Source organism: Sinohyriopsis cumingii, chromosome 18 (assembly GCF_028554795.1).
Source record: "Sinohyriopsis cumingii isolate HCF-2022 chromosome 18, ASM2855479v2, whole genome shotgun sequence".
Lineage (NCBI taxonomy): Eukaryota > Metazoa > Mollusca > Bivalvia > Unionida > Unionidae > Sinohyriopsis > Sinohyriopsis cumingii.
The window spans coordinates 91,937,284-91,964,628 of record NC_142978.1 but is presented as its reverse complement, the minus strand read 5'-3'; the positions used below and the strand labels follow the sequence as shown (position 1 = coordinate 91,964,628).

At 34.6% G+C, this 27,345-nt stretch overlaps 1 protein-coding gene across 1 annotated transcript; it reads left to right on the top strand.

The window, feature by feature from the left end:
• Nucleotides 1-2,958: 2,958 nt before the first annotated feature.
• LOC149777447 (protein D2-like) lies at nucleotides 2,959-27,345 on the top strand. The gene is made up of 4 exons (XM_089941397.1): nucleotides 2,959-3,012; nucleotides 5,231-5,351; nucleotides 9,450-9,587; nucleotides 27,149-27,345. The coding sequence occupies exons 1-4, from the start codon at nucleotides 2,959-2,961 to the stop codon at nucleotides 27,343-27,345; spliced, it is 510 nt and encodes a 169-aa protein (XP_089797523.1).

The window sequence follows — 27,345 nt, the reverse complement described above, 5'->3', positions numbered from 1 at the left end:
TCTTCTTTCTGTCTCTGTCTAAAATTTTCCACTTGCGGTAATGAAGAAGGTAACGAAGGTTCCGGAACAAATTCTTGCGAGGAGAGAAAATCCACAAAATCCCAATTCACCTCTTCTGAAAGTAAGTCCGGGTTCCCTTGGGCGGTCTCCGCTGCTGGTGCACCCCATTGGATCGTTTTCTGAGTTTCCGTCATGTTGAATCACTGTCGCATAGATTGACTGCACACAAGCGCTAGCAGATCTATATTGACTACGTGACGTCACAGACTGCTCTCTTCGGATTGGATGCGGCTGGCTGAATTTTGTAACGCGTGTTCGGATTGGTGAATGAACTCAATCCGTTTCAATCCTACCTGTACCTATAAATAATCGCCGTTGACTGCATTGATTCACCTGTTCTCGTCGCTTCAAGATGTGGACCACAGTTGAGTCATCCACCCTTGTGTCTTCCATGATGTTTCGGACAGACTTGCTCATGTATGTCCGATCGAAGTGGACCGTTGTCCACAGGACAAACACCAGCCTGTGGATACGTAGGATCTACGTTGAAAGACAAGGATGCCTAAAAAGAGTGCTGATTTACGGACCAACAGTGAGACGTAGCCTAAGGACAAGAAGAAGACCAATGCGGTGCCATTTATGTTAATGAATAGATTAACATAAAACCCAAAGGCCCTTTTCAGGGCCAGCCATATTTCTCGAAAAGAGATAGCCTTTCCATTGCCTACCCCTTTTTTTATTTTATTTTTTATTTTAAAAAAAAAATAGAGTCCCTCCCTGTTTCAATTTTACATAGACCCTATATAGTCCCAGGGGTTTTTGACCATGTTAAATTTACATAGACCCTATATTGTCCCAGGGTTTATGGCCATGTTAATTCCCATAGACCCTATATTGTCCCACGATTTTTGTCCATGTTAATTCCCATAGACCCTATATTATCCCACGATTTTTCTCCATGTTAATTTCCCTTGACGCTATATGTTCCCACGATTTTTCTCCATGTTAAATTTCCTTTGACGCTATATGTTCCCACGATTTTTCTCCATGTTAAATTTCCCTTGACGCTATATGTTCCCAAGGGGGTCTGTAATGCTAATTCCCATTGACGCTATAATATCCCCCTTCACTACTGTCGTCAGTAGTAGTTGAAATAGTACCGATGTAAATGAGTTCAGCTGGCTAGTCATAAGTTTGTCTCCGTGGTCTTACCTGCTGCCAAAATATTCAAAAAATTTGTTATTGGTCCAGAAATTATGGCAACATTTGAGCAAAGTTTTCCTATAATATTCTACAATATCCAACATTCGCATCAATTGCTTTTTACTAATTGGTACTGGGAATTCACAGACAGCCTTAACTTTAGCTTCAACAGGCTTAACTTGTCTGTTGTCCACAATATGTCATAAAAATGTAAAACAAGCAGCGCAAAGTTATTGTTACTTAAAATAATTGTCAAATTTACTTCTCTTATTAAATAAAAGAATTTTATATGTTTTCCAGGTTATCTTTCCATGTATCGTTGTAGACAATAACATCATCAACGTTTCCATCACAATTATCTAAATCAAATGTTATCGTGTTCATTAAACGCCGGAATGTTGATGGAGAATTTTTCATACCAAACGGCATCATGCTACATTGATAAAATTCCTCTGAAGTTATAAATGTCTAAATTTATTTAGCAATTTCTGTGAGTTGAATTTGCCGGAATCCTTTTAAACGTCAAATTTGGTGACATACTAAGCATTTCCAATTTTGGAAATGCATTCGTTGTCTTCTTTGAATTAAAAATGGACCAATTTTTGTGACATTGTGCGGAACTAGTTATCTGGTTTAAGCACAAGAATACATGGTGAACTCTAGTTACTTTGACTTGTTTCAATAAAATCATTCTCCAAGAAATATCCAATTTCTTTTTAGCAACATTCAAGCTTGAGAGGATTAATCCTGTAAGGATATTGTTTAACAGGGGTGGAATACTGAAATTTCAACCTCATAACATATTGTATATGTTCGTATTGGAACATCTGGAAACAGGTGCTCGTACTTGTATTCCATCCTTTCTATCTCACTGTGTGAGACAGGTAAAACTAAATTAATTGAATGATTAACTGTGACAAATCTAGCAAAATATTTCTATAACATATGTATGTGGCAAAGTTGTGTCTGTTTCCGCCTACCAGTTCTGTTCATGATATAATTTAAAGTAATTTACCTTCTTTTCAAATACATAACGGCTCATTAACATTATTTCCAAATATTAGTTCATAAGGACTGAAACTAACTGATTATTGACTGATTCCGTAACAGCAAACCAAAGCAATTGAAGATGTTCATTCCAGTCTTTTTTTGTATCAAATCAATATGCCTAAATCATATTCTTCAGCGTTTGATGAAATCTTTCCAATGCCAATTGTCTTTCAGGCTATTTGATTTAAACTGTTAGATGCCAAATTCAAGCATAACTTGCTGGAAAACTCCAGACATAAAAATTGACCTTTCTTTAGACTGAACAGATTTAGTAAGGCCGACAAGTGTACCAAAATTTTGAATGAAAAGTAATTTATAATTGTCAATACCAGGAAATGTACTGTTCCTACAAGATGGCGTTGTTCAAAATTCTTTCGAATACTTTATAACAGTTCCAGAATACTATTATAGCTCAAATAATGAGCACTTTCTATTTCCACTGAAAAGTCCAATCAAATGTTTTCCTCTTAAAAAATATCTAAGCAGAACATAAAACACGTCTGCAGACTTACATCAGGAACACAATGAGAGTGAATGACTCCAAAAAATCGAATGAAACCGAATGCTTCATTTTCCCCTTATATTCACCGTATATTGCCATTGTAATTCGCAATAGACGCCATGAGACAACATACATTATAGATCTTGATGAACAAAACATATTCAAGGGACCTCACAAAACCAATGGAAAACCACAGAATTAACATGGAAACTTCCAAATCCCATCAGTCACAGAGAAACTACGCCATATACGCCTTTGTAAGTTTTAAATTACGAATACCATTACTAATTGTCAACACGTACGTAAACACCAATTTAGAGATCCTAGGCAATTTGCATTCTTAACAGACAAAAGTCACGTAATTTAATGACAAAATATATTATATACAGTTTACAAACATGAATAAAAGTTACGAAAGTTAAATAAAATCATGCAGCAGGAGTCACAAAATATATAGATATACATAACAAAACAAATAAAGGAATATATACAAAGGATCTAGAATGGAGTCAAAGGGGAAAACATTTCACATATCCAACTATGTCTTGCTGATTCGCATCGAAATCAAAATTTGCCAACTTGCGACATAACACAAATCTGAACAACATCGGCTATTTTAAATTTGTATTCCTGTGTATAAAGTCAAGAAGTGATTGTAGCGTCTGAGGAACAGAGCAAAACAGCTCAGGCATAACAAGAGTGTCATAGCTTGTCTTTAAGTATTGAAAGTACACTTAACGCACATAATGACTCTTATAGCATAGCACTATACGTTCAACAGTTAAAAAAAACTATTGAATTACAGTCCACGACTGAGAAGCTACTTGCAAGAAACGGCTATGAACCATATGATTCTAACAGATTTTATACCAGCTGGAATGGTCTTCTATGCACATATGCCAGTGCTTATATATAGATCTATTTGAATAAATATTTCGAAGTATTATGTAATATATTGTCAAGTCTTGAGAGGGTTAAACTCTTCGACCAGATGATTGTTCGAAACGGCAAGTGAATCATGTAACTCAATCGCTCGAAGAACAAACTAATAAGATACGTGCTAAAGAAAACTTTGTTAGTTATTTTAGAAGACAATGCATTCACACTATGAAGATTACAAATTTATACAACAATATTTCTTTAAGAAAATTTGCAGAAGATCAGAAGATTGTCTATATTTTGATCACTACACTAAGCTATTTAAATATGTAGCATAAACAGTCTTAGTTTCTGAAGGGCTGGAGGCTTGTGTTCTAAACGTTAATTTAAAAATGCAGAAACGATTTAGACAAGATCGGTTTCGTACACTTGTACCATGTTAACTAATCAAAAAATGCCCTGGTGTGACAAAAGTCCTACATTTGAAACTACTGCGAGTTTTTATTTTAAAGTCCGCAATCGATATCCTTCACCATGCGAAAAAAAATAGTCTCATCCTTTTGCTTACCAGTGTTACAGTGTTTCCTCAACATGTCGGAATTAACCACCAGAGGCATGGTTTACAAATGAACCAATAGTTGTCTCTAGTATGTGTCACACTGGAGTCGCACGTGCGACGAGTTTCCGATTGGTATTAAAGAAATGATCTCTAAACATGTTCATAGCTTTATTCATCTTCCCAACAGAAATAATAGAATCATCTATGGACTGGTAGTTAATGCCTTTCTGACCATGAAAGTCTTGCAAAACTATAATATAAACTGCATATACACTATTTTGAAGAATTGCAAATAAACAGGCGATATTAAAATATGCGAACAGACATCTAATGTTAAAATATTCAACTAAGCAGCTTGTAAAAACTAAAACACCAACTCGGACGCCAAATTGAATGTTTCACAGAAGTTTCCACGCTACAATTAACCCATTATATTGACATTTCCAAGCATTGTAAATTTTGATTAGCTTTAATTACAGCAGTGCTTTGACTCCAATGGAAACTCATTATTGAATGTTAGTGTACCAATGGCACACAAATTTAAGAGTCTGAAATGTTACCAAAACTAGTAACCTAGATAATATTTATAGTAACCGACGGTGACCTATGGAAATGATAAACTACCATAGGTACCATTGAACGCGCGTGCAATAATTTGCTACATATAGAGCCCTGTATTGCATGGAAAGATATCATGTTAAGCGTATATTTGCGTTAATGCTGGAAACAAAAGGGTAACTATTTACATTGTATGGTCGGCAATTAAGGACAACAATCACAACGATTTGCTTTCATTAATAATCAGTATTTAACATTATATATGCATTTTCTAATAACAGAAATTATTGATTAAAACAAATTCAAATTCACTGGATGATATTAGTAGTTGGCATTTTCTTTACAAATACAAATTTACAAGAAATAAAACAAAACTAGTGCATGGTTATAAGAAACTATTTGATGATATTAGAAAGCAGCATGCTAATTTTCTAACGTGTAACTGCATTGCTTAAGCAGATGATTATCTTTTATTACAGGTTCGTTATGGCCAAATCGATATCAAACCTGCGATGCTTCTGTACCCATCCTCGGTGCGAGATCCTCCAACTGTGACATACAGTGGTGAACAAGGAGCGTACTACACGCTGATTATGCATGGTACGTGGTGTCATCTTTTTGTTTTGCTTTTAAACTCACATATTTGAAAGCAGCATAGGCTTATGGCAGGGTTATATGTTCGTCGTGCGTCCATGCACTACATTTATGATATCTACCTAAATACAAATTTTAAAAACTTTGCAGCGATGTTCCTTGGGACACATATATCAAAGAAGTTGCTTCTATAGCTACTAGATGGAAAATTTATCTTTTCCTCATTCCCTAAACTTTTGAGGTAATTGTGATACAAAAAATTAAAGTTTTAATTTTCAACCGAATTAGTGTTTACTGGCTTCCATTGACTAATATGCGGATTCCACATTAACCAGGTGGAATATATATTTAGGACATCCTCAAAAATAATGGGACCAGTTTGATCAAATTTTAGCTGAGTTATTTGCAAGATGTATTTGCTAAAAAATATACTTTTTAACTTTCTACAAGGCCATGTGAATTTCATAGCAAAGATGTTGAAAACGTATTTGTGACATCTTCTGCAAAACTGCTATGCCAAATTGAATATGTTTGTAGGAATGCTTTTTAATATATCAACCTTGTTTCTGGCATAGAAAACAGGTAAGATAGTGTATGTTTTGAGATCTTCAAAACTACCAGTCCAGTGCTGGTCGAACCTTGCAACAATGTTTCTCTGGATATATTCCAGCAAAACTATGGTTTCGCGGCTTCAATAGCAACTATTTTGCTTTCATAGCAACTAGGTGGACAATTATAATTGAAGCATTAAATAAAATCTAGTGAGTCAATTATTCTTAGATTTACTCTAATTGTTTTTACCCGAAGGTAATCTACTACTATTTTTGGGTTGCCTCCCGAGCAATCGTATGGTGCCCATAGCGAACAGTGGAAATGTACATTTGCCATATCTGTGAAAGTACCAAACTAGTCAAGACGAAATATTAAAGGAATATATATTTGGACATGTTTAATCAAAGTAATCTTTTCGATGATTTCTCTTTACACTGTCAAGCATCTACAGCAACCAGGATGAAAATGAAATGTATAATGCTTCAAAAACAACTACTAAGCGAATTTTGTTCAAACTTGATGGGAATGTTTCTTTTCATACGTTATCTCGAATTTGTTTTTTCACTGAGTTTCTAGCAACCATGTGACTTTCATAGCATTCAGGTGGAACATGCAGTTTTTGAGATATCATCAAACATACTGATACAATTTTGATTAAACTTAGTAGGAAATTGCTTTTGCACCTGTTTGTAGTAAATGTGCGGATATGCTTGTTAGGCCATTGAAAGAACACTTAATTGGTGTTATTTTTACAAGGTTTAGGCATATATAGCCCAGTGATATTGAAGGAAACGTTACATATATATTCATCACCAGTTGCTTTGGAAATGACACGAATACAATGGAGCTAGTGCAAATGAATGAGAGCTAGAACATGTTCTAATAAACTTCGCATCAAAGTTTGATCAGCGTTGGCCAATTATTTATAAAAGTGATGTCGTGCGTGTATTTTCTGTTTGGTTGCTTCTTAATACACATCATATGAAATCGTTCCAGTTCAGGGTGAATGGACCATTCTGTGTGGATCAGTGGATTCATGCTGGAAAATAGGTCTCTGAGCTTGCCTTGGATGTAGGAAACTTGAATGATAATTCACGATTATTGACACCATATGAAAAAGCGTTTGTATAGGGATTTAGTTCCCTCCTCTCTTCTCTAGATCGTTGGAGATAATTTCCAACAACATATCTGTCAGAGGGAATTAGAATGCTCTTTCTAGTTAGCGTTTCCTGATAAGAATGAAAGTTATTCAGGTTCATCGCCATAAACGTATTGTACATTGATCGGCCCAAAACCAAAACCTTGCTCGGTTCTTGAAAGAAGGGCAGGAAATTAGCACCTCGTCCTGTCGTACTGGCATCCGTGAAAGTTTTACCTTCCGCCTGATGATCCTTAAGCAGGAATACAAATAATCCATTTGCAGAGATGAATGACTGCGTTGCATTGATCATATGATGCAATAAGAGCTGTCATTGAGCTAGATGAACAATCAGTAGGAGTCTCGTGAGCTAGTGACCCAATAAGAGAAGATATGCAGCCATGTTGTTGTGAGGAATAAAAGAGTCGAAAGAATTCCCATGCTAAAATTTTCCTCCTTTAAGAAATAGAATGTGACCCTCAAAGAAAAAGCTCTGTTTCAGAGGTTTCAAAATTCGCGTCCAAATGCATCAAATGTTTGGAAAGGATAAGAACGAATGTGCCTTTATGGCTGTTATGACTAGAAGGTTCATGTTATGACACAGGCGTGCTAAAAAGGACAAACCTAATAACAATATCTTAGGTCTCTGAGAGAGCGTGAAACCTACGGGATTATGCGATGATAGATCACTTCATCAAATATGATGAAACTGAGTCCAAAAAAAAAATTCATTTGGTAAACATGATTCTGATACTCACTAAAAAGTACCACCGCTGCTAAAAATAATAAAATACTGAAATTAGTTCTTAACACTAGCTTTACAGAATTTGATTAATATTAACAGTGCTGATCCTTTTGCAAACTTCTTTAATTTTTATATAATAAATTCGCCATCAAATTTGCACTATTCGCATCAATAAACAACATTATCTGACGTGTTCTGGACACAAACACCAAACGAATTCAACAAAATGTAACAAAAAATGTTCTGGTATATACTCCTTTCGTCTTTTTAAAAGTCAAATAAATTCTGTATTAAATATGGATATCATTGCTAAACAAAGACGACCATTTAAGTGACTTCTCGAGAGTCAAGTCAACGGATTGGACCAATTTTGACAAAAATCATTCAAGCACGGGGAGCTTTCAGATTGGTACAAATGATGCAGGTCCGCTAAAACATAGATGCGATTGTTTAAACAGAAAAAGAAAAGACATTGAACAACGCCTGAAGAGAACAGCTACAGTGGAAGAGAACACAATTATTGTACACACAGGTTTAGGGGTCGTTCATTAATTATGTCAACAAAATTGGGGGAGGGGCTTTGAAGAAGTTTGACAATTGTTGACATGGGGGGGAGTTCAAGATAAATTGACGTCAACAATGTTATTTTTTACAATAAATTTAATAAATCAAAACATAGGAAATTAGTGGGTGCGTTGGTATGGCACACACTCGCTCGCCCGTCAACAGCCCACCAGTTTAATCCTGAACCGGTTGAGCTCTTGCCAAGGAAGTCATAGTCTTGCATCGTCATATTTTGTTTTTATTCAATGTAGATTGTAGACTATAGACAGATTAACCACATATGGTATTAATCTGAAGAAATTAATGAATCAGCCACTATGCCCATTATAACAATTGAGGAACATTTGGCTTCCCCATGGGAAGATGATAGAAGCTAGAATATAAAGTCTCGATTTTTTCATGAATTCAAATTGTTATAGTCAATTTGAAATCTGTTAAACAAGTAAAAAAATGTATTAAAATTTATTTGTAGACCTTTTAATTTCCATAATTCTATTTTTAGCATAAAAGCCAGCCGTATAAAATATTGTTAGTTTGGGGGGGGGGGGTAAAAAAATTTGACATAATTTTATTAGGGGGGTCACTGAAAGTTTGACAGTTGTTGACAAGGGGGGGAGGGGGGTAAAAAATTGCCTAAAAATTGTTGACATAATTAATGGACGTCCCGTTATCTAATAAAGAACATTATAATTTTGAACGGCATTTGTAATCATTGTGATATAAAAGTATTCGTGTTTTTCTTCATCAATCAACATGATTAACAAAAATCTATATAAAAACAGGTTACTGACACAGATTTTGCTGCCATCGTTTCATCTTGCGGCTTAATGAGATAGGTGCCATTCATGCTGATGTGGAAATTGCAGCAACATGACTAACACTGGTTTCATTATCGTTGACGGTTTGGTATACGTTTATTCATACTCAACGTTTCCAAATATTCATTGTATACTTAAACGTTTCCCTTCATTTTACTATACTTAGGACACAGTGTATGTCATGCAAGTATAATGAACTTGTTCTTATTTTGAAATCCACCAGCTCTCATACCCAGTAAGTATTTGTTATTAATACTTTAAATTTCAATAACTACCTATTTTTGCAGATCCAGATGCACCAAGTCGTCGGAATCCAACCTTTGGAGAATATCAGCATTGGGTGGTCACGAATATTCCACATGGGGATATAACAAAGGGCATAGAGACCACTAAATATCTGGGTTCGGCACCACCACGAGGCACAGGTATGCACACCACTCCCATTTCTTTGTGCAATCAGGCAATCGTACCTAAATGTCCATGAGATATTCAATGTGGAAACATGTTTAAATACCACCATGTGTCTAACATTCACAACATGCTTATATTGAGCAGCATTGTGTATTTCAGTAATCATTATATGTACTATATATTTGTATATATACAGATATAGTTTCGATATATACTTATCACATTCATGACTGTACCTCTAGTTACTGCATGAGAAATGCGGATGTATAAGGTGTGATTCTCTCTCTCTCTCTCTCTCTCTCTCTCCACGCGATTATGTTTCATTACCTTAACTGACAATTTTACGGCGCAACCGCTGTGTATTAGCCATCCTAAAAAGACTCAATATTGCCTATGTATGAAAGGTGTTACAGTGTATTTGAAATACAGAGTCAAAAGTCCAGCGAAGGGACTGCACTCTGCAGGCCGAAAATAGAATTATATGAGTCAATGATAAGTCCATTTTTATCTGTTTTTAATATTCGTTTAAATTGCTGAATAGTGGAATTATCTCTGATATTTGCTATATATGTCATTGATTTCTCAGCGATACGAAAGCAAGAGCCAGTCAAACATCATCCAGCGCTACCAAATTATATCAGAATGATAATAATAGGTCCATTTGGGTCTGGTAAGACGCAATTATTACTTAATTTAACATGAAACAGTTGCCACTTTTAAGTAGTAATCAGCTGTTTGTTTGAAAGCACAAAATATGTTAGTTTTGCACATTACTTTTCCAGGAACACATGCTGAAGTGCATTTTTATAACTTTTTCTCACAATCACATGCTGGAAAAAAACTCCTCATTTTTATTTCACTTTTTTACAAGATGTTCATTTAGGGTGGTAAATTCTGGGTCATTACGTGGTGAAGTAAGGGCATCATAAGCCCTCTCTTCTGGAGACTAAGATGCACATATAACGTACACGATAACTTATTACAGAGCATAGAAAGATGTGTATTGGCATAAAGCCATTTTAATGTTACTTTTCTAGAAGCTAACTGGCTACTACTGATTGACAGTAAATTATTGCGTTCTCTTTGTTGGAAAGTAAACACTGGGTATCATTATATTAAATCTATCCAGGAGGCATGTGCAAAATATTGAGATTTTGATTTCAGTGTCTGATGCAATCTAAAATACACTAGAAATAGTGGGATATTGTGAATGTCAGGTTCGATTTGTTTTGACATTAATAGTTTTGTTAGTGAGGATTAAGCTTTGATCCAATGTGTTTCTGTTGGGGTGGGTGGGTGAATCCTAACCCAAGCTATTAATCCATATTATCACTGTTTGTTTCTATGCAACAATGCCTGCCAGAGCAGTTTTATTCTGCTACAACCTAGTTTTGGAATTAAGTTGTTAAAAATCTCTCACCGCTCGAAATTGTGTCTAATACGTCTTCGCATAGCAATTTCTGAATGGTTTTCTTTAACACCTGTGATTGTTATGCATGACATTTACATAGTCTAATGGCGGGGAAAACGGGCTGAATAAGCAACAGACTGATATGTACCACGGGTGAACATTTTCAGCACTCCAAGAAGTAAATCTAACCGATTCGCACTTACTTGGTGAGCTAAAACTCGTGTTAAGCTTGCGGGGTGTTTGTGTATATCGCTGAGTAACATAAATCCCATCAGTATTTTTATGTCTACCTCGAGAAAATGTTTAAGTTGGATTTGATTGTTTGTCCAGCAGCACATCATCGTATACCAATAAATTATTAATAAATCCATCAAGGTCGTCTACGGATGGTGCTTCATCAATATAAGTTATAAAATTAATAATGTCATCGCAATCTTCGTCCAACAATTTTGCGTTTTCAGCAAAATCTTTAAGTACATCGTAGCATCTCTGATCATCAACTAACATAGCTACTAAACACATCTTATCCCACTTGAGCCATCTCATTATCAAATTAAGTAATAATTGCGTCTTACCAGACCCAGATGGATCTATTATTATCATTCTGATATAATTTGGTAGCGCTGGATGATGTTTGACTGGCTCTTGCTTTCGTATCGCTGAGAAATCAATGACATCCATGTTATATAAATATAATAAATAATATGGATCTATATTGTGTTCGATGTAGAGCATTTACATCCAAGCGTGGACTAGCAACAATAATAACAAAAGCAAAAACGTGCACCTACAGATAAATGTGTAAAATGTGGTAAAAATATATATAAATTTATTTCTACCAGTAATTTTACTTGCGGTGGTGATATCGCTACTTCATTAGGAAAATTACCAGGAATTCCATGGGCAAAATACCCAGGCGACAAAACATCTTCCTGTATATAATTATTGAGGTCCTGGTACCCGACGTGATGAAAAAGATCAACCAAGACCTGGTGAATATCCAATAAATGCTATTGATAAAGCATGTCATATTCATTATATATCTAATAAAACTAAAGATTTACAACAAAGACATATTGCAGATTTGAAGTTGATTTATGCATTAAATTCCATAAAAAGATAAATCTTTAAAAGAATCATTAGCTAATTGGTTGATCAAATATGCGGTGAAAGGTAAATTATTATTCGGAGCTGGTAATTAATCAACCGACTAGTGAAATAATGGAATCGATTTATTATATATAGCCCAAGAAGATATTGGAAAGGTATAACAGTGATTAGTAAACTCGCTGATGCAGTAAGTGTTACACGTTATGTTGCTACAGCGTGGTTAGCACGACAGCCAATATGGCAAATGTATCTACCACCACCTAAACGAATTCAGCACGCACATTTTGATATGAGCACTCCTAATAAAGTTCATCAATCATATATTTTGTTTTTACCGCACGATACTATCAAAATTGGTAGACGTCAACCAACGTACAAATACGCATTAACTGTCATTGAGGTTGCAAAGAGGTATAAAGAAGCATTATCAACTAAAACAGCAACTGAAGTTACATCTGCATTTGAACGAATTTATCAACGTGGGGGTCTACGATGGCCACAGTTGCTACAGGTTGATCCTGGCAAGGAATTTATTGGTGTAGTATCGTCGTTGATGAAAGCACATAATGTCACAATCAGACGAGCACATATTGCAATTCATCGTGATCAGGCAATGGTTGAACGATTTAATTGAACACTTGCTGAACGGTTATTTGGATATCAATGTGCAAAGGAAATAATTCAGAAAGATATAAGATCCCGCGAATGGGTTGCAAGATTACTAAGTGTGATAACTGCGTTAAATAATGAAATTACTCAAACAACTGCCATGAAACCTATTAATGCAATTGCAAAAAAAAAAAAATATACCAATACAACGACATGAATTTTCAAAACAACCAGTATCAGGTAATATTACTGTATCATATTTATATGAATCTGACGAACTTGAAGGTGGTAAAAAAAAGAGCAACTGATCCTATTTGGAATATTACGACACATAACATTTCTAACGTATTAAGATCCACGGGTAGACCTGCAATATACATATTAGATTCAACTGCTCCTCAATGTTGATTTGTACCTGAACAATTGCAAGTAATTCATGAAGATGCCCAATTACCGCCGCTGTCACTTTTGTAAACTAGCGCAACGGTGCCAGCACCTTACGTAGATTACATTCAAGATAGGTCAGCATTACATTTTCGCGTGTGCTACCAAGACTACCATTAATTCTATCTACGGTAAATGGTCTTGTAATATTATTCAACTACTGCCATAACATTTCCGTGTCACAACTTGTTCAACGATTATTCTGTTGTTGTTTTAACGTCATGATAAATTTAACATCGAGATCAAAATTGCATTTTTTTATCACACTGCTTGTAAATATTTTTTTCTTATTATATCATCAACAGAAACTTCGTTATTGTCTTCGAGATTTTCTGTAAAATTTATAATAACCCTACGTAGCTGATATATTCTCCTATCTCTAGAAACTGCAAGATAAACTAAATTTTGACCATTTGATACGGCCATCAATAATCCAAATTCTAGTATCCGCAAAAGTTAATCCATGCGATGAATGAATCGCTATAGAATATCATAGCGTCCATGCAGATGTGTCCCTAACTCCGTCGAGCGTTAATGCGCTCTCAACAACACTGACTTGAACTAAAACAATATCATTTAGTACAAGATTTTGTTTTTCTAACGATCTTGAAATTTCAACATCAATATTTTGCCGTCGCGTATCTTCTGGGCGATAATACAATGGTACAGGTAAATTTGAAAACCTTTCTTTATGTAACCTAAATAATTGTTGTTGAAGTGCATCACTATATTTCTACTTGCAACTATCAAATCATCTGGTCTCCATAAATTCCAAAAGTTGTTAATAGGAGTTTCTAAAATTATTTTACACATTATTTCACATTGAATTTTATTTGGCTGTAGTCTGATTAATTTCTTAAACTCTCTTAATTCTGAATTAAGTGCTCTATGATCATCAGTTATTTCTTCATAATAATCAGCAGAACTCCTTGACCATTCACGCGGAGACAATCCAACAAAGGGTGGTGGTTGACTATGATCGCCACACATTATTACAGCAGTATTCTTCAATAACAGCCAATAAAAAATATTTTAATGTCTCCAGCGGCCTCTGTACATATCTCATCGCAACTAAAAATCCTTGGAATATATTTTTCACCCATTTGTTCAGGAGTCCATGCGTCTCCTTTCCATCGAGAAAAAGATGTGATAAGTACAAGATTTCACTCCTCGCTCGTTCAGTTCTCTGAAGAGTCTATGTGTAGGTGTTAAAAAAAAGTCATATCAACACAATATAAAGTATTGCGACGAAATAATTCAATCTCACGTGTTGTTTACCACAACTACCTGGTCCGTTGATATAAACAGTTTTATGTCTAGCCACAAGATCATATACTGATGATGCTGATAACAATTTTGATATTTTATTATTTTTGTAATAAATATCTTAATCGAAACACCAGCGGATTCAGAATAACTAAGTATATTTTCTTGTTTTATTCTCCATTCGCCCCATGATGCATAAGCGCATATATGTAGCTGTTTTAGCAATTATGTATTCTTGTTGATATAAAATGAATATGTGACGACTCTAACGGCAAATTTAGAAAATCTGTTCAACATCGATAATAAGTTTATCGAAACGTACGCGAGCAATGAAGATCGTCAATGAGTAAACTGTGGTGACTCACCATCAATATAACTAACAATTGTACTTAATTTAGTTCCGTCCGATAAGTTAACATCACTTCGACTTATTAACGTATTTTTTTTCGTTGTATCAGCAATTATAAAATCTAGTTCAGCATCAGCCATAATTAATCTTGTACAAAGTCGTTCATGATCATATGATCCTCCGTGGGTAAATTTACCAATTGATTTTATGCCAAGATCTTTTGCGATTGAATTCTTAAAATCGGTCGTTTCAGGATTTTCATCATCATAATATTTCTTTTGCTGTGGTAACCAAACTTGTTTCTTCGAACTCTATGATACAATTGCTTCACTTACAACCAACGATAATAATATTTTTTAATCAAGCATATATCGTAATAATGCTATCGGTGCCCACATTTTCTCTGAAAAGTATTTTCCAAACCAGATATAACAAATCATATGGAGATCTTCGGCAAACTTAAATGACTTGATACAAGCAAATCCAGTCAAGTCAAAATCTGGTAGAGGTCCATTTATAGATACTCTGGTCATTTCATGGCTGCATATCCAAATCTGTTAAAATATTTCGTACATTCTGCCATTCCATGAAAATTTCCAGCATAACATGCAGCCATATCGAGTGATATCATATTTTTATAACCGTATTTAGCATTCCATAATCCACCTGTTCATATTCGACACAACTTGATGTTTTATCATCTAGTAAATCAAATCGAGTCGGTTTCCATGAATTTTTCTCTCAAGCAAAATGAGCCTCAACTGATGGAACAGTAAAACAATTATTCAGTAATTGTTAAGTTCTGACATCGTCCGCGTCAGTGTATTTCAATGCAAGATTTTTCATTTCTTGTACGATAAATATCTTCAATGGTCATAGTTCCCATCATATGAACTTTGAAATAACCATACTGATACATGATCGTTCTTACTTATTTCGTTAATAAAATCAAACACATCACCGCTATAAAATTTAACAGTTCGATCTTGTGGAAATATTGTCACCGCAGAAGTCCAAGCATGCACATTATGATCAACGATATTTATCGGAGCTTCTTTTGATTTAGGGTTCGATTCGTATAATACTTCTTATTGATATTACTCTTATTGGGAATGTTGGTGTTTTTTTTTTTCTAACTTAGCAAAATCGTTTGTTCTAGCCCATTATCCTTGACTGATTATGCCCATTTGAATATTTTTTCACGTCGTAGGTCTGTTGGTTTATTTCCACGTATCCCGTTTGTGAAGTCTTGTGTAATTCGCTCGGCTACCCAATTTAATGTCAAGGACGGTAATTTCATTTGTTTGAAACCATTAACTCTAGGTTTGTCATGCAGCGGATATATTGTATAAATAACTGGGGTGACAGGATACGCTCGATCATAATACGGTTTGTCCATACCAGTCAATATTCCTGATTTGGAATTTTTATTTAACGTAACAATATTTCTAGTGTGAACACGGACAGGGTCACGTTTGTCACGGATAATCCAAGTATCGTCTACTTCCGCAATAAATTTTATTCTAAAGAATTATCTCTGAATGTCGAGATAATTAATAATCGTCGCATCTCGATCATCGTTCATTGTAGCATCGATAATATTTTTATTGTTAATAATTTTAACCGCCGCCCACACATGAGATGCACCATCGTCAAGAAATTCTTTCTTGGCGTCACGAATACTTTGAATCAGAATTTTCGTCGGATCACCCAGAGCTGGTATCGGCAAATCAAGGGTTCTACTGTCAATATCAAATCTGGCTTTAGAAGGCTCGATTGGAGATACTCTCTCAAACTGTTCCATATTATAATTAAGGCAAATATAAATTTAAATTGAAAAATAATTGTATATATAATTATTCAAACAAAAAATAACTGTAGTTGGTTAATGAAAGGGTCTACAACTCCTTGCGACATATCTTGTGTAAATGCATTCTGCGGATATCATTTATAAAGTGTACGGAGAGAGAGTTTAGAACCTAACCCGTGTTTTGAAATGGGGTGTTGGGGTTAGAAGAGAAACGCAGTTGTGTGTGCAATGTTGTGGTAAAAAAGACAGACAGCTGAAAAGATATTATGATAAAAAAATTACGTTCGATAATGATAAAGTTATAAGAAATTTGAAAGATTGTCTAGCTACATTTTCAAAATAATGATTTAGACAAATAATATTATATATTAATGGAGCAAAATGAGTTTGAGAAACATCCCATTATCGAGAATTGCGAAGCATTTCGTGATGGTGTAATTAAAAATTTTCGACTAAAAAGCCAGTTGGTGTTGTCACTACTAAAGTTTATCTCATGATTAATACTAAGAGAAATAAACACTATCTTTCTCATAAATTTATTTACGAGTGTCATCATGGATTAGTCGAAGACGGTCTTGTGATCGATCATGTCAATGTTATAAAAATCGATAATAATTTATGTAATTTACGCGCTATCACACAAAGCAAAAACAGCAGATTTGGAAATACTGGCAATCATTCAAATATTGCAAGACTTGTTAAGTCTGTAAATGTGGAGACTAGCGAAGAAATACTATTTCAACCAATGAACGCAGCTGGCAAATATTTTCATATTTCAGTGCGTTCGGTAAAACAGGTTGCAGATAATATTACCAGATCGGCGTTTTCCAAGAAATATAAGCAAAACGTACCTTTTCAGTATTGTTAGCTCTGGATACTTATTATTTTTTGCTGGTGTCATCACATTTATTGTTACAACAGTTATTTCTGACTGATCAATGCTTTGATCTTTTTTCAGAAGGGAGATAACTCTGTCAAGGATAGTTCGTGCGGTAAAGAGTTATCTCGCCTGTATTTTATTCGCTTATAAATAAATTATATTTTTTTGTTTGGTTTTCACCCCATCGTATTGCAAATAATATTACCAAATCGGTATTACAAAGCAATCCAAGCAAAGGTACCTCACTTCGGAACATTTATATTGTAAGACAGAGAAATTCAACGTCAGTAACAGTCATTGGACTAACATGATCCTTGACTACGTCCTCATATAATCTTTGACTATCAAGGGGAATAACTATGTTAGATAAGGTAGAGCCTGTAATTAAGCAAATAACTTTTATTTATTGATGAATAATGTTTTTTGGGTTTATTTTACGAAACATTATCTTTGTTTTTCTGAATCTGTCAGGTTTCTCGCTTCATCTAGATTTTGTCAGCGATAATAATTAATAAAAAATAAAAATAAAAACCGCAAACAAGCCACGCCCATTGCGCGAACTACATTTGAATTTCTTAGTATTAGTTAGCCTATATAGCATAGGACCCTTTTTATCATTGGGCTCCTGCCATTAATTGCTAGAAATTCAAGAGACAAGCAGACCCTCCCACCATAACACTTTGTGGGTGCTCTTTTGCACTCTCCCGGGTTGATTTGGGGGGGGGGTGCATGTGTTTGAACGTAGAGAAAGCCCCTTATATGTATTGTGCAGTCTATAGAATTAAGTTAGATAAAATTGTATATTGTGCATTCTATAGAATTAAGTTTGTGTTCATTCATATAATTAAGTTAGTGTTGTACAGTCTATAGTATCAACTTAATTACCTTAATAATGTGAAGTTTATAAAATTAAGTTAATTAAGTTAATTTGTGCAGTCTATAGATTTAAATAAAATTAAGTTAATGTTGTGTAGTGCATATAATTAAGTTAATGTTGTGTAGTATATAGAATTAAGTTAATTAAGTTAATGCTGCTTCGTCCTTAGATTTAAGTTTTACTGTATATATTTCGTGCCCTCTGAACTTTCTAGAATGTTATTTGGCAATCTAGGGTTTCACAGGGGTATTGTATCGTGTAAATATATTTTTATTTTAAAAATCTTTGATTTTAAATACATATTTATTATATAATGTACTACGAAAAATTAATGCTATTATTACTGCAATTAAAAAATTAAAACATGAAGGCATCAAAATATCTGATAAACTAAATCTTGAAAAAATTATTTGTGCCTTTGAATCGTTGCAAACACGTAAATTTGAGGATATGTATAAACTACCATCAGAATACAAGTTTATTAAACTCATCCATCAAGCTATGTTTCAATCGCTGGCCTCATTTGTTGTTGTTAAAGGGTTTAACGCCATTTTTCAGCACATGATAGGCTATACATGGCGGCCAGTATAACTGGTGGAACAAGAACCCTGGAAATCCCAGGGAAGAACCACCGACCCACAAGAAACTACTGGCAGGCTTTCCCACGTACCCACGCTAGCCGAGCCTTGGACTCGAACCCACGCATTCATAAGCTAAAATGTTCGTATCACTCTCATGCGCGATCGAAAAAACTCAGGATTATCTCATGAATACGAAACAAGAAATTATATTAACACTCGTATAAGACAATTAAGAAAGATTATATCAAACAATGACGAATTATTAGTGAAAGTGAAAGTGAAGTTCATTCAGATTATTTTTTAAAATTCTGATTATAATATTTTTAATGTTGACTTTCTTAAACAAATTCGAGATTGCAGTGAAATTTAGTCAAAATTCATGTTTGTTTTTTTCTCTCACTGATTTTAGTAGATTTGTCAGACAATCAGTCAAATTACAGATTTTCTTCAGGTCAAACCTGAATCAGTTCTCTAAATGATTTAACGATTTATCGATAAAACAGTTTAAATATATGTTTTTTACTGAATTATGTCTGATTTTGATTGATTTTTAAGCAGAAAAAGAAAATCTATCGATTTATCGCTAAATAATTTTGAGAATCGCTTGAGGTTTGACCCAATCAAATTATAAAATCTGACTAATTTTCATTATTGTTTTAGTATCATTCATCTGAAATGTCAGCGAGAAACAATAAAATAAAATTCTGTTATAATATATTTTATAATTGTTTTAGATAATATTCCTATCAACTGAAGAACTAGACAATATTTTTTAAGCTGATCAAATTTAATGCAGGTATATGCATAATTCATAATTTGATCTCTATCACAGGTGATCATAATAATGTTCTCTCTCTAGTTCATTTAATTGTTCCTGCGTCAACAAAAAGTCTTCGTTGCCGTATTCATTAATACATATATTAACACCAAATTGTTCTGTATTGACTGGAGACTGTGTCATTATTGTTATGATGGCTTTTTCAGGTACGTCTTTGTCGTGTATGAAAACTCTCACATTTTGGTACATTATATATTACCTCTTGGTTAATTGTTAAAACACTCTGCATGATCAAAAATATACGATTTTACATATAAATTTATATTCAGCAATTATGCACATAAATCATTTAAGTGCCCGGATTGGTCAGTAAGTTTGAAATGTATTCGCCATAATAACTTATTATGACAACGCAGGTAAACAGGATTTATAGGTTTTTGTACGATTAAATATCCAGGAGGTACTTGCGGTGTAAATGTATAAAAAAATACATCCTTGCTGAGCCTGATTTGTTTTGATATCTTGACTGTGATTGTTGATGCGATATTTACAATTCCTGGTGAAATATGCGTGTCACCTCCATATGGATCATTATTGTGTTTAAGAATTAATGAAAGTGGGGCTATTTTTCTCCATGACTCAAGTATTTTTGGGACATTATCACGATATTGTGGTTCATTTATCACAAATTTCTAATTCGTTGTAAAAATCAGCGAGTTTAGGTTCTGGTGGTCCTCGATATTATGGTGTTATTTCAGGCCAACCTGAAACAGATCTGATCGATGATTGATAAATATCTAAAGCGTATTTTTTTTCTTCCGGTTCCACAGTAAATGTTTCCCCATCGTTTTGATCTAACACCACTAACATAGATCCAGGAGATCCACCTAACGGAGTCAGTGGATAACGCCGTGAAATCGTGGTAGATATTATAAATATTACAACACCAAGTAATTAGAGCCTGTATATACCGGGAACCTCAGCGCGATGTTTTATGGTTTTAGTGAGTGGTGACCATAATGCTTGGTCAGACGCTACTGTACATACCATGTTGAAAATCTGCTTGTGAGAAATTTTAATCAGAATAAAGTTTTTAACGATATCAGGAATTCCACTTATAATATCTACTAGTTTTTTATATCATCGATATTGCTCTGCGTTATCGTGATTAACTCTGAAAATGATTTAGGATCTCTGATAACACCTAATCGTGTATTAATTGTTTCAATGTCTGACATAGCTGTTTTAATATCGTCAAGTTTTGTGTTAATATCAACGAGTTTCACGTCAACAGTCAACGGACTTCCAAAGAATTCCTCTGCGATTTCATTAATGTTTCTAAGATTTCTACGAAGATTTGCAAACATATTTTCGTGACGTCATACTCAGATCGAAGTGTGGTTAGTTTAGTATCAACACTATTCTAATTATTGTCTACGTATTTGTTTGTTGCGGCATCTTCATCACATGTTCGCTCTCTTAAAATAACTATTTTCTTTCCATTCTTGCTGAGTTCATCTGTCATTGTATCACCGGTACATCGTAAACGAATAGCAACAATTTTTACAGTTTCAATTCTAATAATTGCGATTGAGATATCTGAGCCTCTGATTCTACCGCTTTCATTAAATACTGGAACAGTATCCGTAGTAGCACCAAGAACTCTACGAACTTTGTCATTCCATTTGATATTACTCGTCTTCAAAACACCATGTTTATCTTGAAAAATAACAACCTCATCTGGATCAACTCCAGAAAGATTCATAATATCGGCAAGTTCATCTTTAGTCGCGTAATTCGAAAGATCGATATCATCTTTCTTTTCTTGCCTCCAGTGATCGTGGAAGATCTTGCGTAAATATCTACATTATACTTTAAGATTTATTTAAATCATCTAATTGTTTAATCGTGCACGACCTTATGAGGTGGTAATGTTGATTTCGATACAGCGTTAAGTGCAGAAATTACTTCACGGCCGCATATTGGCGGATCTGTTATTGTTTGTGTGGGTAATTTTGAATACCAGATAGGCGTTTTCAGCGCCAAAGTTTTTTTTTGTTTATGTAATTTATAAATTCTTTTGGTGGAGCCAACCCATACGAATCAAAATAAACAATTTCACGTGGATCAATCGCGTATGCAACCCAGTGAGTACCGCCGCGAGAACTATCGTCGAGATTAATGATACCGGTTTCATTATTGTTTTGTCGTTCTGGTAATTCATCACGCATAAAAACACCTCTAAAAAATTTTATATTTAATTGTGTAGCAGCATCAAATAAATCAAAATTTGACATTAGAAGAAGACGCTTTGCGTCTCATGAAGTGTTCCTGGAAGTCTCAGGCATCGTCCGTATCGATAAGGGTTCCTGGTAATCTCAGACCTTGCCCTCATTTTTTAAATCCCTTTTCTGTTGCTTTCTTTATTCCCATTCCAGCGGAGGTTCCAACAGCACCAAGTGAGGCTGCTTTTGCAACAGCTGAAGTTTCAGCGGCTATTAACGCTGGTATAGCTGCAAAAAGTGGAAATATATCACGTTTTAACATTATCTTTTATCGCACCCGCGGAAAGATTGAGTTTAACACCTGTCTTTGATTGTTTGGCTTTATTAAAGTGTTTAAGTTGACGTCCTGACAGTGATAATTTATTGGGGCCAGTTGCGATTTGTTCTGATTTTAGTGATATTTTTGTTCCAACATTCTTTTTGATGCTGACTGAATTTTCTATTCTGACCAGGAGTAAGATTAACACTAATATGATGATATGATAACATAAAGATCGTGAGTGATCTAATTACACATCATTTTCTAAACGATGTTACATATTTTCAACTGGGGCATCAATAATTATATGCTGTAATAGCAATTGCTCTATATCCACCAAAGGGTAGTCTGGCTACACGAGCTCGAAAGTGTATATCAACGACAGATTACCTGAACAAATCTAAATGTTCCAACGAAAAATAATAGATTGGATATAATGTTCTGAAATTCCGCTGAGATATTTGCAAACCAGTGTCAACATTTTGATCACGCCCCATAAATTTCGTCAACAGATGATATATACACGTGCAACCTGATTGCGTTCAAAATTTAGCAACACTTCATCAAAAGGTTCTTGGTGTCCGTTTATCCTCAAAGCAACTTCAGAAACACCAAGTGTATGAAATACCATTGGATTTCTTTCCTGCGAGTTTACTCTAGCATTTTCCTGAAGCGCGATAAATATATATTGTGGTGCTGACACTCCCTGCTGTGATGCTATCTGCCATGTGAATAACCCAGCAGCATTACCTTGAATACTATATGTGGTCATTGTCAACCATGATAATAATGATTTATCACCTGAGTCCATTAAAGAAAGTAATCGCTGTTCTTCAGCAAGCGATGGAGTTATTATTGGCATCTACAGCGAAAGTTTTGGCAGCGTAACTTTACCAGCGCCAACGGCAGAATCATGCCATATTGCTTCATCATCCGTGCGTTTCTAACGTTTCTAACGTACAACGGTGTGTTGGGCGCCAAATATAACCTTTCTAACATTTCTGCAAAATTAAAAAATATGAGACAGTTGAAATGCGCATTAAAATTCTTCATCACCGTTCAGCATTAATCGACATGCGGAAATCCTAAGTTTAAATTTTCATTCATTGATGCAACTTCAGTTCCAGCTGCATTTAGTGTTACGTTTCTGTTTTCTGGATGATCATTTGTATCTTTTGAAAACATCATTGACGGACCAACTGATCTTGGGTAATCATCGCTGTATCTTGCAAGGCCATGTATTGTCGTGAAAACGTCGACGTTTTTCAGGCACGATTCAATATTTTTTCCGTCAGTCATGTATATAGTGCTGTTAAATAACGCCATGACACAATTATTAACAAAACCAACTCGATCACCAATTCCATATGTTATATCGTCTGCTCTCAAACATCTACCTTCGATCTCGATAAATGCGGGCAGGAAATATCTACTTGTATCATGAACTTTTAATTCGATTCTTCCACGTGCGTTAGGGTCACGTGAGTCATAAGAATAATGCTAATAATCACGCACAGATTCATCCTTGAAAACTGCCGCGTCCATGTCAAACAATACGTTTAAACATTTTATTATATTTGTTATCGTCTAACACGAAGATCACTTCCTGCTATTAAACTTGCGGTTTCCCTTTCCTGTTATGTTTGTGGTTGACCTGATAACTCTGCTAATTTTTTATTTACAGCTTCACTGATTATTTTACTGACTTTTGCAGGCATAACATCGGTGCTGGACAGTTTCACTGGTTGTGGTTTTCGTCGTATTAATCGTGCTTTGATTGCCGAAAACGATTTACCGGCAGCATTACCAGCAGCAGCACCAATACCTTTATCTCGAATAATGACAATAGCTTTCATTCTTGATTGTTTTTCAATTGGTATTGCTTTTGGGGCTACTCTTGCAAATAAACCTTGAACAACATCACCCAGTCCATCTCCGTAAGTTGCTTTATAAATCGGCAATCGCGAATTTACTATTGTGACCATGGTCGACCCACTTTGTGCATTATGTATGATCATATAAATTGTTATTCATTTATCTAATCAGCGATCCTAATCGCTACGATAATCATCAACGATTTCACCAATATGAGATCGATGAATATTTATGTCCATGACACCGCCGATAAATAATCGTCGGCAAATACCAGATATTTCATTAATGATTTCCGGAGAATTATTTCCTGCGCCTTTTTCCTCCAATCAGAATTTCTAATCTATTTATGTCAGGAAGAACATTGTTAGGACAAGTAATAAATTCACTTTCTCCTGTAGTCAAAGGAAAACCACTTCGAGTAGCGCCGGTATCAGGTGCATCGTAAAATTCTTCTGTAGTAGACTTGTCAATCCAAGAGAATCGCTTCTAGCTTGTACTTTTTGTTGAAATTCAGTTAAACCTGAATCACTAGGTTTGATAGAATCTTTATTTTCAGAAACGATATATATTTCATTAACCCAAAGTTCAGGGTTTCGTTTTTTTTTAGTAAATTTAGGTTTTACATATTTTTCTCGTTCCTCATATCCACGTGTAGCAATATCTATTGCTCTGTTCGGATCACTTCTAATACATCGGATAAATTCAGAAACAAATATACTTACAAATCTCGATGATTTTTGTTGGCGTTTGTAGCTGTTGTTGTCGCTCTATTTGTTGCTGCGGTGGAGGAAGTTGATAGGAAGGTTGTTGCTGAGGAAGTTGCGGCAAGGAAGGTTTATGTTGAGAAAATTTGTCCAGTACATCATAAAATCTTTCCATTTCATCAAGAAAACTTCTGTAGTTTAGATCATCAGTTCTGGCTTGTTGTATGTTATAATATATGCGAAATACCCACTTGATTAAATTATCATCACTGACAGTATCATGCTCAGGTTTTACATATTTAGACTATTCAAAACAAACTTTCAATGTCACCCGAGGTAAATCTCTCTCTTTAATATTTTTGAGTTCTTCAACAACACCTTCTTTAAATATTTTAATCAATTCAATATTTTATTTTTTTATTTTAGGTTTAGGTGCAAGATCTATTTTTATTTCACTAACACCTTCAATTATTTCCTCACCTACAGGAGGAGGCTGAGCGGCAGTTATATCAGCTGGAATCTTTTTCGTTTGTTTAGTTCTTCTCGCTAACGTTTCAGTTTGTTCAGCAGTTTGTTTTAACGTCTAAGAAGAAAACCTTCAGTAGCATCTACAACTCTTTCAGGAACTTTTGTAACAGGCTTAAATACTTATTCTGAACCTTCTGCAAATTCAACTAGTGATTCTTGTCGTTCTTGTAGTTTTCGCCGGACATAATCACGACCAGGAAGAAATTTCTTTATTGCTTCTAGTCTTTCTCGAACTAATGTAGCCGTGTAAGATTCCTTAGTTAGTCCAATTTCGTGATACATTGCGTATTGTATATTTTCAGTTCGGGAAAAAGCTAAATAATACAATGAACTAACACAATTAGAGAAGCCTCCACTGGTGATTGGAAGGCTTAATTTTAGCGTTCTTTACGTTATTTAATCGTCTTTTTACAAGGGTTTATTTCAATTTTGGACCTTTCAAAAAAGCGATCTGTTCACCCTCCCTGCTGTTGTATTAACTGATTGATCACGACTATCAACTATGACGGCTAATTAACAAAGCTATTTCCTCCACCACAATTATGAACGGCTGATAATTAATGACAACATATCAATAAGTATCAGTTTGATAAGTCTTGTAATTCTTAAGTATATTTTGATTGGCTTATAGTATCATCAAAGTGGCTGAAACTATGTACAAGGTGTTGATATCCTAATAACTTAATAAATTACTGGAGTTAATTATTCCATTAAGTCAATCTTGCTCCTCCGTAATAAAAGTAAAGTATTCAATGAAGTCAATTTTGATTGCATCATAGTTTGGCAGACGACTCCTTGCAGCTGGCGAGATCGTGCAAATCAATAGCGACCGTCGTAGAACTCACCGAAATCTGAAATATGTGACTATCTATATTTAGCTAATTATCTCATCCCTGTATCACTGAACAATCAAACAGACTTATGTTAGTCATTCATGTCCTCCTCATGTCACTTCTTGCCTTGACCCTGCTACTTATAAAGGAAGATTATATATATATATATATATATATATATATATATATATATATATATATATATATATATATATATATATATATATATATATATACCAATATACCCGTATATTAATCAAGGAGAACTAAGTAAGAGTTAAAAGGTGTGAAAAACCATCAGTAATACAAGTTTTATTAAAAACCTGTGCTAACAGATATACAGCTAGCCTAGGTGGATTCGATAGTTAATTGATTATGTAACGTGACCATTATTGGAAGTTTGATGGCAAACACACACACACACACAAACACACACACACATAAACACATACACGCTCATTAATTTTTCATTGACATACGCAGAAATTATAAAAGACGCCATATGATAGGTATATTCCATGATTCAGAGTTACGTTATGTTTCATGCATTTTGATAATGATGTACAAAATGTCTAAAAGGCTTTGGTGACTTACAATGGCATTATTTTTGCAACACGATAAAATGAGTTAGCATTAACCACGAACCATATATAATTACATCTAAAATTTCATTTAACTGAATGGGATCTATACGTATTACTGTATTATAGTAGGAACAATTGCATAATAAGGGCCATTTCCGTTTCCATCGCTGAACTAAGCATATGCATGACAATTATTTAAATTGATAATGAAAAAAGAAAGACTGGCTAGCAAACATTTTCATATTCATTTAGCCATCTATCTCAAAAATATGCGACATGATGCATTTATTCCACACACAAATACAGTCAACGAAAACCTCCAGCAATTAGAAAGGGGAAAAAAGCATTTGTGATTATGGAAAACACCAGAATTGCGCATTTTTATGTTTCAGGGTTCCACCGCTATGTCTTCTTGTTGTATAAACAGCCACGAGGACGGATGAATTTTGATAACCTTCCGACGATAACTATAGATGCGGGCAGGGCAAAACATAGTGTGCGAGAATTTATCCAGAAGTATGGACTTGTTGGCCATTTGGTGGCTGGGAATTTCTTTATGGCACAGTATGAAGAATGTATGATTCCTTAA

Coding starts and splice junctions, on each gene's coding strand:
- LOC149777447 (XM_089941397.1), top strand. CDS start 2,959: ATGGAAACTTCCAAATCCCATCAGTCACAGAGAAACTACGCCATATAC. Junction 3,013..5,230: donor ACTACGCCATATACGCCTTT/GTAAGTTTTAAA, acceptor CTTTTATTACAG/GTTCGTTATGGCCAAATCGA. Junction 5,352..9,449: donor CTACACGCTGATTATGCATG/GTACGTGGTGTC, acceptor CTATTTTTGCAG/ATCCAGATGCACCAAGTCGT.